General features: G+C 42.4%; 1 protein-coding gene across 7 annotated transcripts in view; it reads right to left on the bottom strand.

Annotated features, from left to right (window-relative positions):
* Positions 1-632: 632 nt before the first annotated feature.
* LOC308138152 (kinase suppressor of Ras 1-like) overlaps positions 633-18,200 on the bottom strand; it is a 31,943-nt gene continuing 14,375 nt past the window's right edge. For 6 of the 7 annotated variants that reach the window (XM_080507140.1, XM_080507141.1, XM_080507144.1 and 3 more), the window contains 18 exons: positions 13,863-14,004; positions 12,487-12,877; positions 12,146-12,309; positions 11,999-12,065; positions 10,594-10,677; positions 10,427-10,488; positions 9,731-9,843; positions 9,227-9,494; positions 8,335-8,389; positions 6,994-7,048; positions 5,022-5,264; positions 4,120-4,316; positions 3,934-4,030; positions 3,680-3,813; positions 3,468-3,599; positions 3,240-3,375; positions 2,994-3,121; positions 633-2,491 (listed from right to left, as the gene is read on the bottom strand). In XM_080507140.1, coding sequence (XP_080363266.1) covers positions 2,386-2,491; positions 2,994-3,121; positions 3,240-3,375; positions 3,468-3,599; positions 3,680-3,813; positions 3,934-4,030; positions 4,120-4,316; positions 5,022-5,264; positions 6,994-7,048; positions 8,335-8,389; positions 9,227-9,494; positions 9,731-9,843; positions 10,427-10,488; positions 10,594-10,677; positions 11,999-12,065; positions 12,146-12,309; positions 12,487-12,877; positions 13,863-13,965 — 2,535 coding nt within the window. In that variant the 5' untranslated portion in view covers positions 13,966-14,004 and the 3' untranslated portion in view covers positions 633-2,385. The remainder of the gene's footprint in view (positions 2,492-2,993; positions 3,122-3,239; positions 3,376-3,467; positions 3,600-3,679; positions 3,814-3,933; positions 4,031-4,119; positions 4,317-5,021; positions 5,265-6,993; positions 7,049-8,334; positions 8,390-9,226; positions 9,495-9,730; positions 9,844-10,426; positions 10,489-10,593; positions 10,678-11,998; positions 12,066-12,145; positions 12,310-12,486; positions 12,878-13,862; positions 14,005-18,200) is intronic. The other variant, XM_080507145.1, reaches the window with a different exon arrangement.

Genomic DNA, 18,200 nt, shown 5'->3' with positions numbered 1-18,200 from the left:
AACTATCTGGGTCTATTGTGATGGACTGTGAGAAATTATTTAACTTTGCTCTATCTTTGACTTATTTAAAACTGAAACAGTTACTGTTAATATTGTAATGATGTGAAACAGGATAGAAACGGCACACCAACAGCAAAGATACTTACTTTTACCACACTTATTTGCAATAAATCCAATACAATGGGAGAAACAATTTCGACCCTTTTGAATGAAGCTACATTTGTAATAGATGTAATGTTATTAGATTTTGCTATAATCAGTGTAGTGCATGTTTGCATGAAATTCAAAGCGTTATTTATTGACATTTTGGTCAATTTTAAAGGTTTGAAATTTTAAAAGTCTTTACTTTTCCCTTGCAACTGTTATCTTTGTCTATGAGAGAGCTCAGGAAGGAATGACTTGTCATTAAAGTCATATAAAGGTTTTACAAAAGTGTCTTTATTGACGTCACCTGAGCTTCTAAAGGATTTTTTTTTTTTTTTTACTGGTGAAGCATGGCGATGGCAGCATCATGCTGTGATGCTGCAAGTAAGTCATTTAAGAATAGATAGAAGTTCTATTTGACACACTAAAAAGAAAACGGCAGGCTGCATCATTTGAGCTCATTTTTAATGTCTTCAGTTGTTCGGACCGAAATCTTACAAAGCATCAACGAATCTTGTGAAACAATCTACACATTTTTTTTCCCCTCCCCCTAGAAAAAGGAGGGGAGAAAAAAACAAAACGCCACCAACAGCAGCTTCCAACATCAGCTTCCACACATAAATATGAAGTACCAGCTAAAATGCCTTGTGAAATCTAAACATTTACACAACCTGCATTGCTAAACTGTATTTACAATTATGCAATATCTAACCCCCCCCCCCACTTAAGAATCCTGTTTGATGGAGTTCCACTGTGCTGGTAAAAATCTATTACATTCAAACATGTTCAGTGATTGTATGCTAATTCCTGCCCGAGGAAGCACAATGCACAAACAAAGCAGCCTCTTTCAGTTCACAAATACAATTAAATGTAAAAATGCTCACACACGCCAACACACATACAAACAATTTCACAATTTTTTTTTTTTTTTTTCATGGCAATAAAACTTTCCTACCTCTACGTTAAACAAGCTCTCCTTGCATTATGGGGAGGAATCCCACCTTTCATCTACACATGAAAGGGAAACCTCAGATAAAGCCAATGCTGTTCAAAGGACAGCAGCTTGGAATCGGCTTTTCATGAATCCGCATCGATCTGAAAGTCACGTCGTATCAGAGCGTCGAACCGCTTCCTTGATTGTCCAGATGAGGTTTCCTGTTTGCTTTTCGAGTGACACATCCAGTCGCTTGTTGTACCATTCCTCTCAGTTTTAACGTCTCATGTTATCCTTGTGCAAATCCCAAAATGAGAAATCATTTTCGAAAGTGGTTTCATGAAGGAGAAAACACACACACACACGCACGCACATGCACACACAGTACCGACCCACTTCAGACGCAGCTTCACACTGCGTTCACACCTGATGTTGACATGTAATCTGGATTGTTTGATGAAAAAAAAAAAGAAGATGAAAGTCCTCCAGTCTTGAATGAGAGGTTCACAAATGTGTGTATTTCTCCCAAAGTCCAAAGACAATGGCTGGAGCCTTTTATGAAAAGTTTCATCTTATACCCTTTTCTTTTTTTTTTTTTTATCAAAATGTTGTTTATCCAAGTTGTAGTTTACAAATCTTTTGCCGCACAGACATGTAAAAGTGCAATTTTCCATTCTGTATTGAAGTTATAGTCAAAGGGACGAACCCAAGCTGCCATTGGTGGAGTAGTGGATATCTTGGAAATGGCTGACACAGGTTAATTATCCTTAAAAGCATGTTCAGTGGGGAGATTGCAGGTTCAATTCACCCCCTGTCCGTATGTCGAAGTGTCCTAAAGCAAGACAATAAAACCCAAAATGCTCCCAATGGATGAACCCTAGGTTACCATTTATTGGGCCTTGAAATATTTAAAAATGGAGAATTAAAAACACTAGAAATATCCTAAGATGTACTTTTAATTTTCTTGTCCAATCAGTTTTAAAAGACAAGAAAGTTATTCATGTGTAATAAAGTCTGGTGTAAAACTGACCAGAGGTCTCATAACTTATAGCTGAAAAATCTACAAATTAGGCGACAAAACTCCCATTCCGATGGGGAGTCTGGCTGCCTGCACCAAACCATGTCATGTGTTTCATGTAAAAAAAAACAAAAAAACACTTTGCTCGTGAGGTTCTCTGGGTGTTGCTTGTGAGGATTGATAAGGAGCTGCCTGCTTCAGGCTTTCTGACTCGAGGAGCGGATCACACATCAACACCAAGTACAAACCGCCGGAGCTGCGAAAGGAGCGCCAGCGCACCTCAGCTGCTTTATTTATACTCATACGGACCGTGTGCATGTAAAGCCTGATGGCAGGGATCTCTCAGGCATCGATGCTGACGGTGATGATGATGATGGTGGTGGAGATCCCACGGCCTTCGCCGGCAGAAGAAGGGGGGGACAGGAGCGGTGGAAAACGAGCAGAGTGGCGATGAAGACGCAAAGATCCGAAGGAACCCAGTGAGATCAGGCACAAGGCAAACACAAGAAGCGAGGGGGGGGGGGGGTCAGGACAGGAAGTCATGGAGGAAGAGGAAAACAACCAGAAGTGAAAGTCTGATACAAGACAGAACAGACTGTAGACTGAGAGGAAGTCAAGGACAGATCTGTAAACGCCATCTTTAAATGTTAAACCTAGAAATCGACAACAGGAGTCAAATTGGAAAAAAAAAGAAGTTAATTTATATTAGTGAACTCCCAGCAGGACAGCTTAACTCACATTCTTTACAAAACTGTATTTACAGTATCTCCTCTCTTTCGGATGTGAGGGATTGGGGGGGGGGTTTGTCCTTTCGAGCTCCAAACACGATGCGTTTCCGGGACATGCTGGTGTGAGTGACGCCGGCCAGCTGACTCGCTCGCCTCCTATGATACGTACGTCTTCCCAAAGTGTCCGGGGTGAGACAGCCTGCGGTTCAGTTTGGGAAGTCTGTCCAGCGTGTCGACCAGCTGGGTGAAGGTCGGCCTGTCGTCTGCCTCGGGCGACCAGCAGGTGGACAGGATCTCCTGCGGCCATGTAAAGAATGGTGTGGATACATGAGGCCCACGATAAAACACCACAATACTTTGTTTTTTGGGGGGGGGGTTTTATGCCAGTCGCCTGGAGCTTTGGATTCAGACTCACCGTGACTTCCTTGCCGAGGTTGGCCTCAGCCAGGACCCTCTTTATGCCCTCGTTGCTTCCCACCAGCCAGATCTTGGCCTCCACGGGCTGGTTGGTGATCGGCCAGTCTCCGACCTGCAGCTCATACCAGATCGTGCTAAAAAAAAAACGACAGACCAAAGATCGCTGTAGAACGATGTGTTTCCATGAACGTCGACTGTGTGAGTCAGTGAGTGGATCGGTCAGTACCCGAACGCATAAATGTCTGCGGCGTTGGAGAAAGGCAGCTGGTCCTCGTCGACCTCCGGACTCATCCTTCGGACGATTTCCGGCGCGAGGTAGCAGATCCAGCCTCTTGGTATTCGCACCACGTTCTTTCTCCTGCACATGTGCAGAGCGAAGAGAAGAATTTGATGAAAAGGACAGAAACTCACTCGGCTGTAGACAGATTTACCCCCTACCTGCCCTCTTCCACCACTCCGGACATCCCAAACAGGCCAAAGTCTGTGATGACCACCTTGTTCGCGTCATAAAACACGTTCTTTGACTTGAGATCTTTGTGGATGATGCCCTTTGCGTGCAGATAACCCATTCCCTGAAACAGAGCGATTTGCTGAATCTTAACATTTCAATGGGTAAAGGTTCACTATAACTGTTGTACACAGTGGGACTTGGCTTACTTTACAATTTAGATACTTCAAAATGCAACTCTCACCTTTACGATCTCCTGGGCAATCTGCCTGGTTTTATTGATGTCCAGCATGTGACCTCTTTCTCTGACAACCGTGTAGAGAGTCAAACCTCGACAGAAACTGTGGAGGAAGCACGGGATGGGAAATATTACTCAAAATTCCCCAGGCTGGAGATGAGCCTGAGCTTTGGGAGTTTTGTTGTTGTGGACCTGGTGATGATGGCGAGGTGAGGCGGGGCCATGCAGGCGCCCATGAACAGCACCACGTTCTCGTGCCGGGTCTGCCTGTAGTTCATCACCTCCTTCTTGAAGACCTTCAGATGATCCTGGTTGGTGCCGTCGATCTCCAGCAGGCGGATAGCCACCTCGCCGTGCCAGCGGCCTTTATGCACCTTTCCCCAGCGACCCTGAACAGGAAGACCAAAGTAGCAGAGTTTAGAGTAAGTCCGCAGGAAACCAGCAGGGTGCATCCGAATAGTCCCTCCTTTCTGGATGATGTCATGGGGTTTCAGGAAAGGCCCTAACCCTCATCCTTACCCTAATCCAGGATTATAAAAAGCTCATTTCCCCTGTGCCTCTAACTGCTGATATATTCTCAAATATCACAAAGTTTGAATTGAAATCAAGGGAGAATAAACAAGCAATCAAACTGAAAATAAGCTGCAAAAAAAGTTTACTTTACTGTGTTTATTTTACATCTAGAACATTCCTAGTTGGGATCTGGGTTTTAGATGATTTAAAGTTGTTCAAGGCAGATTATTGCTTTCGTAACTCAACATGATCTGCTTTGAGTCATCGTGAGTTTCCCTGAACGATAAGATGAGCAGAACCCTTTAAATGTTGTCGCCGCGAGGAATTGTGGGGCAGCATGATCTGGTCTCCTTTAGTAAAGGATGCATCAATGTTTCCTCGGCTGAAGGAGGTTCTAAAGGAAGCATTGAGCCTTCCTTCCTTAGCTTAACTAGAATTCCAATGTTCCTCATCGTGGCCGCCATTTAAACTCTTCCAGGGTTAAGGTAAAGTGGACAGGGAAGACGGCAGGAGGGACTATTGGAATGCACCCCAGTAGTGTGGGACAAAGCCAGATATCCATGAGGCATTTCAGTCCTCACCTTGCCAATAAGCTCCCCCAGCTGCAGCTGCTCGTACGGGATGTCCCACTCCTGCAGGTATACGCTGGTCTGGCTGACCTTACGAGCGATGAAAGCCCCCGATCGGCCCGAGCGGCGATATATGGAGGAGGGAAGGTCCTCCAATCCGTCCTCATCGTGCTCCTCGGTGGGAAATTTCTTATTCTGGTCACTTTCGGCGGACGCTTCCACGCCGCCGGTTGGGTAGCCGTCGTCTGCACTCGTCTGGAAGAGGAAATGGACAGAGGCAAAAGTCATACAAGTGACTCTCCGCCTTCTTCTCACAGTGAAAAATCATCCGCTTTGTTGCTCTCGTCTCTTATTAACAGTACAAGAAAACTCAAAAGTCTCATTGTGTCTTGGGTCTCTGTTTTCACGACGACGCTCAGAGACACCGAAAATGCAACTTTTTGAAAACTGCTTTCAGTTGGAACTTTAAAAAAAAAAAAAAGCTCCGATTCCGTCTCAGTTGAAACGACAGGAAGAGTGTTGTCCTCTCTGCACGCATGCCTGATTTCATTATATAACGACACAACAGCACCTCTTGTGGCCCTACATGAAAACTACATTGTTTCTGCAAGTTGATGTTGAAAACAACCAACTATGTATTCTTACTTGAAATGCTGTTGTGTAACATCGGCCTACATGTTTATGCTTTCGAGGTGAAATTATCCATTTAAAATAAGCTTCCAAATGTGTGGATGATGATGGATTAAAAGTGTTACAGCATAGACAGTGCAACAAACAGTGCAGAGAATCCAAACTCCTGATTTACATGTACCGGTATTTTTTTTTCTTTAGGTTTTTACTGTGTGGAAAGTCACATGTTTTGGTCCTATGGGGAAACATTGTGTGGGTTTCTTAAGGCTGAGTCATGATTTGATGCTGTCAACCATTAAAACGGAAATTAATTGTGAGGTTTACTCAAAGACGCAAGAAGTTATATGAAGAGAAAATTCAGTTAATTCAATATAACACAATAATAACTACTCTCGACAATCGAAGACAAAGAATCATACAGGCTTCTTAGAGGTTTGACAGAAATAATCTGCTTCTGTCTAGAAAAATTAAATACCGTAACACAATAATTGTTCTTTTTCGGGTCACAGTTTAAATATATAACATGAATTCATGTTTGTTGGGTTTTTCTCTGTTAGAAGCATCGAGAAATGACTGTGTTGTATTTGGTGCTATATAAATAAAGTCGAATTGAATTGAAGTTTTAATGTTCTGGATGCCTCTTCTGTTTGAGAAAAATCTTACTTTAACGAAACATTTCTTTATGGTTTTTGTTTTTTTTAATGAAACCTCAAAAAGATAGTCATTTAACAAAATACAAACATCTAGATTTAAATATATATTTTACATTCATGAAACATAGACACACACACAGTATCTTCCAGCTTTGGATACGCTTCACTTCAGCTGTCAATCAGAGGATAAATGCAGTTCCTCTAAAAAGCAGCACCTGAGTTTTGACATTTTGTAGGCAGAAGCAGCAAAATCTGAGCTCCCACTTGGAGATAACCTCACATGCAGTATTCTGTAGCAGTCGTTAAACACATATCCTGTGACGTTATGGATGCGTTGTCGAGGTGAGCCACGTCGGAAAATGTGGTTTAGCTTGACGCTCACTTTTCCAGGTTCAACACTTTGCATGGCAGCAGCAACATTGGCAAATTCAAATCTGAGTCAATTAGTGTGTGCGACCCGACTCCAGTCCACTTGCAATATTTTAGATTTTAAAGCAGCAGAGAATAGACCGGCGACGGCTTGAAAATAGCTCGGTAACAGTAAATGATCTACTTCCTACAAGTCACAGGAGAACACAATACATGTGAGAGAAAATTCTTGTTAATGTCGTGTTTCACTTCTTTATTTTGGGCTGATCACTGTGTGCGTGCAACACCTTCAGTGTGTGTGTGTGTGTGTGCCTGTGCGTGTGTGTGCTCACCACCCTCTGTTCCTCTGCTTTCAGCTGCATCTCATTGGCGGCCACCTGTGAGACTCTGAGGACACAAAATAAGGGAATTTGTATGACTAACAGATGAAACTCTTTGTTGATGACCTCCCGGATCTGAGTGATATTATTGGCTGGTATATAAACAGAGAAGTTTATTGTTCTTGCTTTTTATTGTTTTTTTTTTTTTTTTACTTCCTCTTTCACATGGACCACTAAATAAAGAAAGTCCAGGAGCAAAGTGAGAAGTTAATATTTCCTGTGTTGAGCTGAGCTGTCGACGAGACTTTTTCCTTCATAGACTACTCATCTTTCCTTTCCTGCCTAAATTAATTAAAACAAAGGCTTAATACTTTGCTCTCTGCAGACGTCATGGGCCACAAACATTGCTTTACAATCTCTATTTGTGTTACTGGGTAACGTGTCATGACAGGCCAAACAATCACACATTCACATTCAAATCTACAGGTAATTTAGAGGTGCTTTATATGGGTCGAATGTTATAAAGTTTAATATTTTCTTAAGAACAGGATGATTCCACAGTAACAGTACAACACTAAATTCCTGGATTTTATTTCCATTGTATTTACTTCTTCTTAGAAAGGAACATATATTGGTGACACGCCTTCAGGCTTAGCAGTAAAAACCAGTAATGACCAATGAAACCCATAAAATTAAATGATTAAGATCTTTTAAGATGGGGGGGCATAGTCCTGTCCTATAGTTGTTGCATATTACACATTTCACTGTATTTTGCCCTATTTTGCTTTCGTTAAAATTGGCTTTGTGTTGAAACTGTAAGAATTTGCAGTCGTAACTGTTTGGTTTTGTGACAATAGAGACATTTTCATCACATATACGCTGCACAGCAACAAATAGAAACTTTTATCTTTTAAATTTAAAAGTTACTTTACTGGTCACCCGAGATGAAATTGGGTTGAATGTGGCCCCTGAACTAAAATGTGTTTCAAGCCATGATGTAGAATAGATGGTTATTATATTTTATACAAGTGAAGCTTTCAGCGCCCTCTAGTGGACAGTGTGAAGAAGAAATTGAATGCACCGTACACCAAAATTACTTTGTGAATATTTGAAGACAGAATTTGCAATATATTGAAAGTTGTAGCTAATATTTTGTCCTCTTAATGGAATGTGATACTTATGATTCAGATAAACAGAACTATGAGTCACAACCTCTCTTGAATATTTGTTTTACTCAGAGAATAAAAGCCTCTGATGTGAGTGATGTACCTAATTAATGTAATAGTGGGAGTTCCCAATACTCCATTATCTGGCAGTTTTTAAGAGAGAGAAAAAAAAAAGGATTTGTCTCACCTGGAGTCATACTGGCTGCCAGCGGGCTGCACCGTGTTCATGGAAGCAGGAACATCTGGCGGGAAAAAAAACAACCTTCAGTTACTGGAAACAAGACTCGAAAAGAAGTTAAAACACTTCAAGTTGGTCATCTGAAGCTGCTGCTAATAGAAGGAAATCAAGATTCAATAGGATTATTATCATGTGCACAGCAGACAGATACAGCAGTTTATAGCACGAAATAAAACCTTTAAAAAACTCATAAAGGATTTATAGAAAAAAAAAACTATTAACTGTAGAGTAAAGTGCACATTAAATAAGTCCAACCTCTATAACAGCTTATAAAAAATGTTGATATGTGACAAAGGAACACAGTACAAATAAAGAAACAATGTCACGAGAGACAGATGCAGTCATAAGATATGTTTAGCAGAAGCAGCGTTGTGTCAGTTAGTGAAAAATATAACACTTTTACAGCTGCGAATATTCATTACAATAAGTGAAGATACTTTACTTCTTGTGAAAATAGTAATTAGTTAGAGGGACATGTACAGGGCGGGTTGGATCAGGATTAATGAAATGCTCCCTTCTGAGATAACAGGAGTTTAGAGGGATAATAAGTTTAACACGTCACACCAGCTTCAGCAAGTTAATGCTAGCAGATAAACGAGCTGAATGGAGAGAAGACTGAAGTCTTCAGCTCACTGAAACCTCTGGAACAAATTTAAGTCTAAAAGTAATGATCTTCAAACAAAACGCCATAAAACATTCCAACACATTATTTAAGCTTGAGGTTCACTTCAGGTTAAAAAAAATACTAAGATATACATGATATAAATGACCCTTGAACATTTTTCTCGCCCTTCATTCTGGACTTTGCAGCATTTCTCTCTGTGTTGGTTGTGAGTTTTACCGACGGGTCCATACACGCCCTCCACGTGTGCCGAGTGGTTCTGAGCGGCCGCGGTGGCGTGCTGCTGCTGCTGCTGCTGCTGCTGCTGACCTGGGAAGTGGAAGCGCTCATCCCTGGAGGCCAGCGGGGACGGGTTGCCGGGCGGAGGGGTGGTGCCAACGCTCGGGGGGTTGCTCTGCTGGAAGTGTGCCGGGGACGAGGGAGTGGAGGAGGTGGCCGACGACGGGTTGCTGCTTGAATCCAGATGACTCAGACTGGGCGCAGGCTCCTGCTGACACACACACACACACACACACACACACACACACACACACACACACACACACACACACACACACACACACACACACACACACACACAGGGTGAGGTGAACGGAGGTCTGCAGAAACCAGTGGTGTGATACCGGCGAGAGATGTCTTCATTTGTGGCCAATTTGAAAAACATTAACTGCGAGAGAGGTGGAGGCCTGAGACTCACGACCCCCGACAGAGAAGCGTATTTACCCTTTTGGGGAGAGCTTTGGGTAAAGTACCAAACTGCAGAGGGAGCGCCGCCGTGTGGTCAATCCGATTATTGATGTCTGAAGGCACCGACTCGGCTCTGCGCATCCTCGGCACTGGAAGCCACATTAAGCAATGAGGTCACGCCACATCACGCTGAATAATAAACATCATGTTTACTGTTTATTACGACAAGAGTAATTCCTGATTTCCTCCAACGACCGGCTCGGATTTACGTTGCATTACAAAGCATTTAAACCTTTAACGGGCAGGCGAGCATATTGAGTAACAAAAGATGTTTTTTCCTTTTCCATTTTCTAAACTGACAATGAAAACTTAATGACGACATGATAGTAAAGTTAATCTTGCCTCAATAAGGACTTTTCCTTTAAAAATCCTCTCTTACTTCCATTGATTGCACCCATTTCATTTCAGAAATGTGACCAAATATAAAAATCCATCATGGTGGCAAATGTTTATTCATGTTTTCACTCGTCATGATGGAGGACTGAATGTGAGCATCAGAGAAACACAATGATTTTTTTAAAAAAATCCCATTTATATGCATTTTTAAGCTACAAATGATGAAATATGTGTTCAAGTGTTATACTTTCTCCCTCAACATTTCGAAATAATTGGTACTGAATTATGTTAATTAACTGTTTGTGTTGCGAACGGTGCAGACTGAATCCTGCTTACATGTGAGAAACGATATCCGACACGAGGGCGCGTCTTTGGTACACTTGTTGTGGCACTTTAACCTGCGAACACATGAGATCATGAGCACCGGTGCTGTAATCAAACCGATGAGGGGCAGATGAGGGGCAGGTGGAGGCGTGAGGAGCGGCGAGGCGGCCCATCCTTACTTGCAGTGTTTACACTTGACGCCAAACATCATGCTTTTGCAGCACACTTGGCACGTCTGCGAGAGCCAGGACTTGGTGGAAAACCTGCAGCGCAGAGACGGAGGAAGGAAATTTGATGAGAGATCAACCTGAAAATCAAGAAGGGTCAAAAAAAAAAGGAGCAGGTGCAAGAAACAGTGGCTCTGCGATTCTGTTTTAAAAGAGTGTGGCGCCACACTGAATCCTTAAAGGGACTTCTTCACTCACTAATGCCCCGTTTACACAACGTTTTCAAGTGAAACCAGAACATTTTCCCGGTGCTTCGAGTGTCCGATTACAACGGTGTACTTAACAACGCGGCGTTTAGAAACCCAATGGCCGTAGTAGATAGTTCTCCTGCACATGCGCGAAAGGATGGACAACAATAACAACAATGGAGTGTCATGGCTCCCAGTCCACATTCCCCTGAGACTTGGTAGTTTTATAATTGAGTTGCCCGTAAGCGCAATACATCATTTTCAGCCTGTCTGCCATTTCCGTGGAAACAGATTTTGCTTGTAGATGCAAAAACTATGCGTTTTTAATTTCTGTGTTGTTGTGTAAACGGGGCCTGAAAGCGACTGTTCGATCAGATAAACTAACAAGCAGAGCGAGAGGGCTAAAAAGGGATCCCTGAGGAACTCCAGATTTTTTTTTTTTTCTTTGCAGCTTTGACACTGTTCAAATATTTAATTCTCACTCAGAATTTCCTACAATTAGCTTCTCGTTTTCAATAATTTTAACAGAATTCAGTCTTCTTGGGGTTTTTTTAATGTTCCTGCTTTGTCGGTGCTGCCATATTAAAATCCTCGCTGCCCGCTGCGATAACCGGTGGATCACAGTAAACGCTCCACATTGTTGGAATTCCGGGATCTTTAAAAACACGCCTCTCTCTCCTGACCGAGCACCGACTTGCACACTCACGGGAAGTTAACAGGAAACCACAGCGCTGACTGTGGAACGTTAATCTGCTGCAAAAACCTCTAAATTCTCAGCAGAAATAAGCTTAAAAACAACTTCTCAATCCAGTAATAATAACCTTGACGACTCAACTTTATTTCAATATACACAAACTATTATTAAAAACTCAAAGAAACCAACAGTATAAGAAAACAATAGAAACCACAATGGTAGTTTCAACCATATAATTTATGCATCCTTATATATTTTTTAATACTTTTTTACTATACTTTTAATCATGTTGATCGTCTGCAGTTTGGCACAAGCAATCATCAAAAAGGTAAATAAACACGCGTCTGTGTAGCTCCTTGCCATTATAACGACAACATGCATATGAAGGAAGAAAGAAGCATCAATGTTTCACGAGGCGGTTTAGATATTCAGATAATCGCATGTTTCGATGTCAGAACAGTGTGTTGGAGCCGACCTGTGTGTCACAGCCAAACCGATGTCCCTCCTCATGGCCTGCGGGGAACCCCTGGGCTTGGCCACACCTGCAAGGTCAAATCAAACTAAGTTAACGGAGCGACGGGAGGAAGATAAATGCTTCTCGCTGTGCGTCATGTGGACTCACTGTCCTGCAGGGTGGGGGTGGCGGGCATTATGTACGGAGCCGAGACTCCGGAGGAGCTGTGAGTTCGGGCGGATGTCAGCGGTGACCTCAGCGCCGAGTCCTCGGGGCCGTTCCCATAGCCGTTTATCTGAATGGCGGCCAGCACTCTGTTCCTCTTACCAGCCCTGGAAAGACAAAGCGTAACCAGCACATTCCGATAAACACAAGGTCGGCCTGGAGACAAATGATTAATTTGACTTATTTAATTGCTAAACGCCACCGCCTCCTCCTTCAGTGGAAATCCCCACACCCTCCCTCTATATCACACTGGATCCCAGATATCATGTTGGGATCAGACCTACTTGTGTGCAGAAGGGTCCTCGATGCGATGCGCCAGCTGGGACTCGTGACTTTTGCTCCTCGGGAGCGTGAGGTTGGGGAGGAGCTGCAGCAGCCTTTGCGAGGGCGACGGCGGCGGCGGCGTGTTGGAGGTCTTGGCGATGCGCGTCCTGAAGGCCCGGGTGCCCGGCGGGCTGCCGGGCTCCGTAATGAAGGCGTTGGGCATGTCCTCCGTGGAGATGCTGGGCCTGTGCTCACTGGAGCAAGGCACCACCGAGATGGAGATGGAGCGGCCATGCACACTGGTGGGCGGCGGGGGTTTGTGGATACCCGCGGCGCTGGAAGGTGGGGTGATGGGAGAGAAGACACTGCCGTCCTGCTGCGCCTCCAGATAGTCGGGCCCCGATTCATCTCCTGCAGTTACACAAAAAGAAAAGATGCAAACAGACTTTTAGCATGTTCAGGGGGGAAAATATAACAAATTGAAAGGTTGTATGTTCTTGTGACATGTTCTGCACATCAGGTCTATTGGTTTCAGCTCCACATGGTACTAGACCAGGGGTGGGCAATCTTGGTCCTGGAGGGCCGCAGTCCTGCACGTTTTAGATGTTTCCCTGCTCAAACACACCTGTTATCATGATGAGGCGCCGCAGAAAGCTTGACAAGGAGCCACTAATTGCTGTCAGCTGTATTGATGTGAGGAGACATCGAAAACGTGCAGGGCTGCGGCCCTTGAGGACCAGGATTGCCCACCCCTGTACTAGACACTACTACTATGTAGTGATCAGGATAAAAGAGCATGACGATGACATCTTTTTGAAGACATTATTTTTAACAATATGTTGCAAAATATGATGACATTTTAGACAGCTACACATTGTATGTATTTCTTTTACATTCTATTAACATTTAATCATGCTTTCTTTGTGATTTATTGTAAAACTGAAAAAAAAAAGGTTAAGTCAAAAAGTAGGAGTAGGTCTTGCAACATTCTTTAACAACTGGGTAATGAAACTCGTTATTTGCTTATTGTGCTTTTCAGACCCTTTCACACATTTATACATAGTCTGCAACTGTCACACGTAAGGATTATTTTATCATTTTACTGAATTGACATTACTCTAATAATGAATCATGCTATAAACTGTGTGTTTTGTTAAAAGTATCATAAGTTTAATCTTTTGTATATTTAATTTCCACCTGATTTGTGAAATTATATTAATTAAACCTCGTGCCCACACAATGCAAATTACTGGAATAGGCAAAGCATATGTATTTCGCTCGCATCATTCTGACACAGATTCATATTATTATATATTCAACTTTCTTCATGTCAAAAGCAAGTCTCTATTTTGTCTGCAAGTTGTCTTCTACGTGTTGCTTTTCCTTTCCAGCCAACCTGTCTCACTCTTCAGGCAGGAGAGGGCGGCAGTGAGGCGAGATCGGTCCTCGGAGTTGGAGCTCAGTCTTCTCATGGTGTCCTGCAGCTCAGAGCTGGGCATGCGCACCAAGCCGTCCACTGAGAGCTTCCTTGCTGCAGCCTGCAGTGCGCACACACACACACACACACACACACACCCACACACACACACACACACACGCACAATTTTTTTTTCTGCAGTTGATAAGGCTGATTCATGTTGTTTTCTCTAATAATTATGGACAAAACATCTCATACATGCACATATTGTGTCCACTTGCCTTCATATCCAGTTAAAACAATGTTCAGACCTTTGATACACAACTTCTGAGTTCTATTGTCAGTGCAGGATGGACATCAGCCCACTGTAGACGAATTAATATGAATTTAATCTTGAATTTAAGGTCGTATCTGGCAGTTTCAGCCTATTAACTCTCACTGTTAAAGGAAATTTTTTTAGATTCTGCTACAGACACTGATGAGGGCTCGTAACCAAGGCAACAATACAAGCAAACAAAATTACAGCAATCCCTATAAATGTTCTACAACCCCTGATAGTACGAGAAAATCTCACAATAATTAAGATAAATGAGAATAAGGCAAGAAAGTATAAAAAACTGATATATGCCTTCATTCATTCATTCATCTGTGATCACACCACATTTTAAAATCTATACACAACATTTGTTCAAAGCAGCCGTGGATGATGTTTGTTCACGTTAACCGAGCTTGAGTGGTAAGATTCAAACGACTGGTTGTGAAATTGCTCACGTAAAAGGACAAAAATACTGAAATTAAAAATGCTGCTGTGACTTTAAATTACAGTCTACGACAAACATTGTGGCTCTCGTCCCAGTACTTTGTGCCAAGCCTGATCTCAAGGCTTTATTCAAAGTTTCAGATGTGTTTGAGCTAACACATTTATAATGTTCACATCAGTTCTGAACTCCCTCCACTTCAGTTCAGCAGAGTAACCGCGGAGTTAGCAACTGTAATTACGGCATAAACAAACACAGCGACTTACAGTAATGGTTGGGAATGTTCTTCCAACAATAGTGCCAAATGTTTCCAGAATGGGAGGATAAAGACGGAGTTCCTGCTAAGTACAAGTTCATGTTTGTGTTCATGTGTGCTGGTACGTTGATTTTCACTCTGAAGTGGCGGTAAGTTTAACCGCAGATCGATGCCATAAAAACTGCGACCAGCAAACCAGATTATTGTTGTTTTGTTTTGTTTTTTATTAACGTCTACGTCTACTTTTGTTTTCAAGTGAAAATGTAAGAAACTTTTGTGACATTTTGGGGTCAGTTTACGCGGCAAGAGTACTTGGAGCCGATGAAAACACAACACTTTGAAAATGCTTCAACTCCGTCTCCATGGAAACTGGGAAAATGTGACTTTTCGGTGCTACAGCGCGTGTGCACCATGGCCAGAGTGAGTATTTTTTCCGCACATGCTCAGTAGATGGACACTAACAAAAAAACGATGTGTTTTCGCCTGAAACGTTCTGTAAACTTAATCAACATGCAGAGAGAATAGATTTTTACCAATTCCCAGAGGAAAGACTTCAGGAGGCTTCAGGAGAGTGGGGGGATACGTAGAGTGTATGGGGGTGTATTCCACCATCCCTCTGGGTAAATTAGACCCTGCGCTAACGAAGGTGCACATCACTCCGCACTTAAAGATATGGGACTGCTCAAGGTATGAGAGTAAAACACTTTTACTTTGAAAGAGTGGCCTTTAATTTAAAATTGATACTCTAAAAAATTATTCACCGACTTCTGAACCTTGAAATCTGCAACCTAGTTTTTTGTTTGTTTGTTTTTATTTCAAAGAGGCTCTAAAGTAATAATTTAGGCTGATTTGGTTGTAAAAGTTGAATCAAGGCTTGTAAAAAAAAAAAAAAAGAAGTCCACAAAAAGTTTTTTCTTTATTTGGATTCTTTTTCTGAATTGCTGTCAGATGCCAGCCTGCACTGGCTCATTCCTGGAATCTGCTGGCAAACTGTGAAAACAAGGTTGTCTAAACACTGTAGTGTTTTCTCAGCCTTTGTGTGTGCGTGTTTAATGGCGAGGACGGGGTAAAGCGTTGCTTTAATCTCCTGGCAACTGTCCGTTTTCTGCATTGTGTCCATGGTGAGTGAAATGGACAGGCTGGCATAACAAATGGCCGAGTCGGCGCACATGTGCTTGAAGACCAAGAAGGCTCCAATGGGTTTCAGACATTTTATATCTGGAGGTCTTTATTCCGTCTTCACTGCAGCTTCATGAAGAAAAAGTGTCAGTAGATTAATAATGAGTGTCCCTCCTAATGTTTTCATAGCTCAGTGGTTCGCCGATGTTTGGAAAGATTACTGGTAAACTGGCGAAGTTTGATGGGAGTCTGATTCGTCCTATCGTGAGATGAAACTTCCAGTGTCAGATGAGGTGCCTCTCGTCATCAATCACTGGACAATCAGCTATTGTTGTTGTTGTTTTTTTTTTTTTAAACAAAAACGCATTATATAATAAGGAGGAGTCAGAAATGGACTTTGTTCAATGTGGCACAAGAATTTCCAGCTTCAGCTGCACAATCAAACCGAACAAGACATTATCAAGCGGTCACACCAATGATTGTTTCTTTACACAAGATGAACCAAAACAAATCTCTTCACAATTTACTCCTCAAACACAATCATATTAAAAAACCATAATATCATGTAGCCACTGACAACAGTGATCCAGGAACAGATTATTCAGGTCTGATCCTCCGCGCTGGTCTGAGAGTGTTTCTTCATCACTAATCCATTAATGGGACAGAATTTTCAGTCTGTCATTGGCCAAGACTCCAAATCCTCACAGGACCCAGTCGGTTGGTTGGGTTCAGGCATGAGGACTAAGATCGGTGCAGGTGACGCCGAGAGTCGATGGATGGATTAAACTTTCACTTCTTGGAGCATGTACGTAAGAGTCGTTGTTTGCTTCTGTTTTATTGTAGTGTGACTGTCGACTGCCTCGACTGCCTCACTGGGAGGTGCGGTGCAGGCGGGTGGGCGGGGCAAATAGGTACATTCGGTCAGGTGACGGTGAGATCACACGGCTGTTACTGCACATGGTGACTCGCTGACAGTGGTGCATGCCAACACTTGCATGTTAAAAATGAAATCACGTGACGAATTCCACATTGCTTGCGTAATAGTCGAATTTCACTAAAATATTACCCAATTATTATTACAGTAGTCTTCGGGAGCTGGTTGAAGACACGTTGAGGTTAACTGTTGGTTCGGGGAGATGACATTTGTTTCTAAGCAACGCGAAACCACAGAGGTAGTCATTTTCCAGCACTCCAGGGGATTTTCCTGAACCCAGTCATGTAGTTGTCATGGTGCAGCAACCTAATCAACTAATAGCAGAACAAACTCTTTTGTACTTGCAGCCAGTCACATTATCACATGCTCTTCAGATGTTTAAAGCTATTGACGTAAACAGATCTGAAGATCGGTCAGAAGAGCGACTATTATCCCCAAATAGTCAAGTGTCTATTATATTAAATGGATTATTATATTATATTGTTATATTGTAATAATTTCATGTTTACGCAAGTTGGTATCAAGGCTGCTACAACTGGATCTAGCACAATATGGCCTGGTGAACTTTGAAACGGCGGTCGACTGAATAAATTTTCACTTTAATTCATTACAAACAGTCACTTGTGACTGAGGAACACAAGACGTCAGGACTTCAGGGCCCTTAAATAAGCCACACGTCTCACATAAGGTGGAAAATAGAGCAGAAATTAAATTAGTGCTCTGCTGCGAGCTCGTGTAAACAGCTTAGATTCAGGATTGTCTTCGCACAAAAGCCCCATTCAATCCTAAACATTCAGGAGGAGCGCTAAATTAAAGGACAGTCACAACTGTAAGACATTGTCCTTTGTTTTACCCCCGAATGCAGCAAAAGTGAATGGATTGCTGTTTGCAGTCAAAACAACCAGAAATTAGATTCCAGCAGGGCCTGGTGAGTCGGCCACTGCATTGGAAGCACCTGGTTTGTTTATCCAGTTATCGGCATTGTTTATATTGGTGTCAATGGTAAGACCACGGCTCGAGCCATGCAGAGCAAAAACCTAAATTTACATATTATTCCATTGAAAAGTCCCTATTGTTCCTGAATAAGTCGATATGTAATTGGATTCATAATAATAATAATAATAATAATACATTTTATTTGAAAACAGCGCCTTTCATGTCACCCAAGGTCACTTTACATTACATGATAAAACCACAGGAGCAAAGTATAAAACCACGATAAAATCAAACTAAAACAGTATAAAAGCAAA

This window comes from Blennius ocellaris (assembly GCF_963422515.1).
Source record: "Blennius ocellaris genome assembly, chromosome: 2".
NCBI lineage: Eukaryota > Metazoa > Chordata > Actinopteri > Blenniiformes > Blenniidae > Blennius > Blennius ocellaris.
The sequence above is the reverse complement of the archived record's forward strand: the minus strand, read 5'-3'. Positions and strand labels throughout refer to the sequence as shown.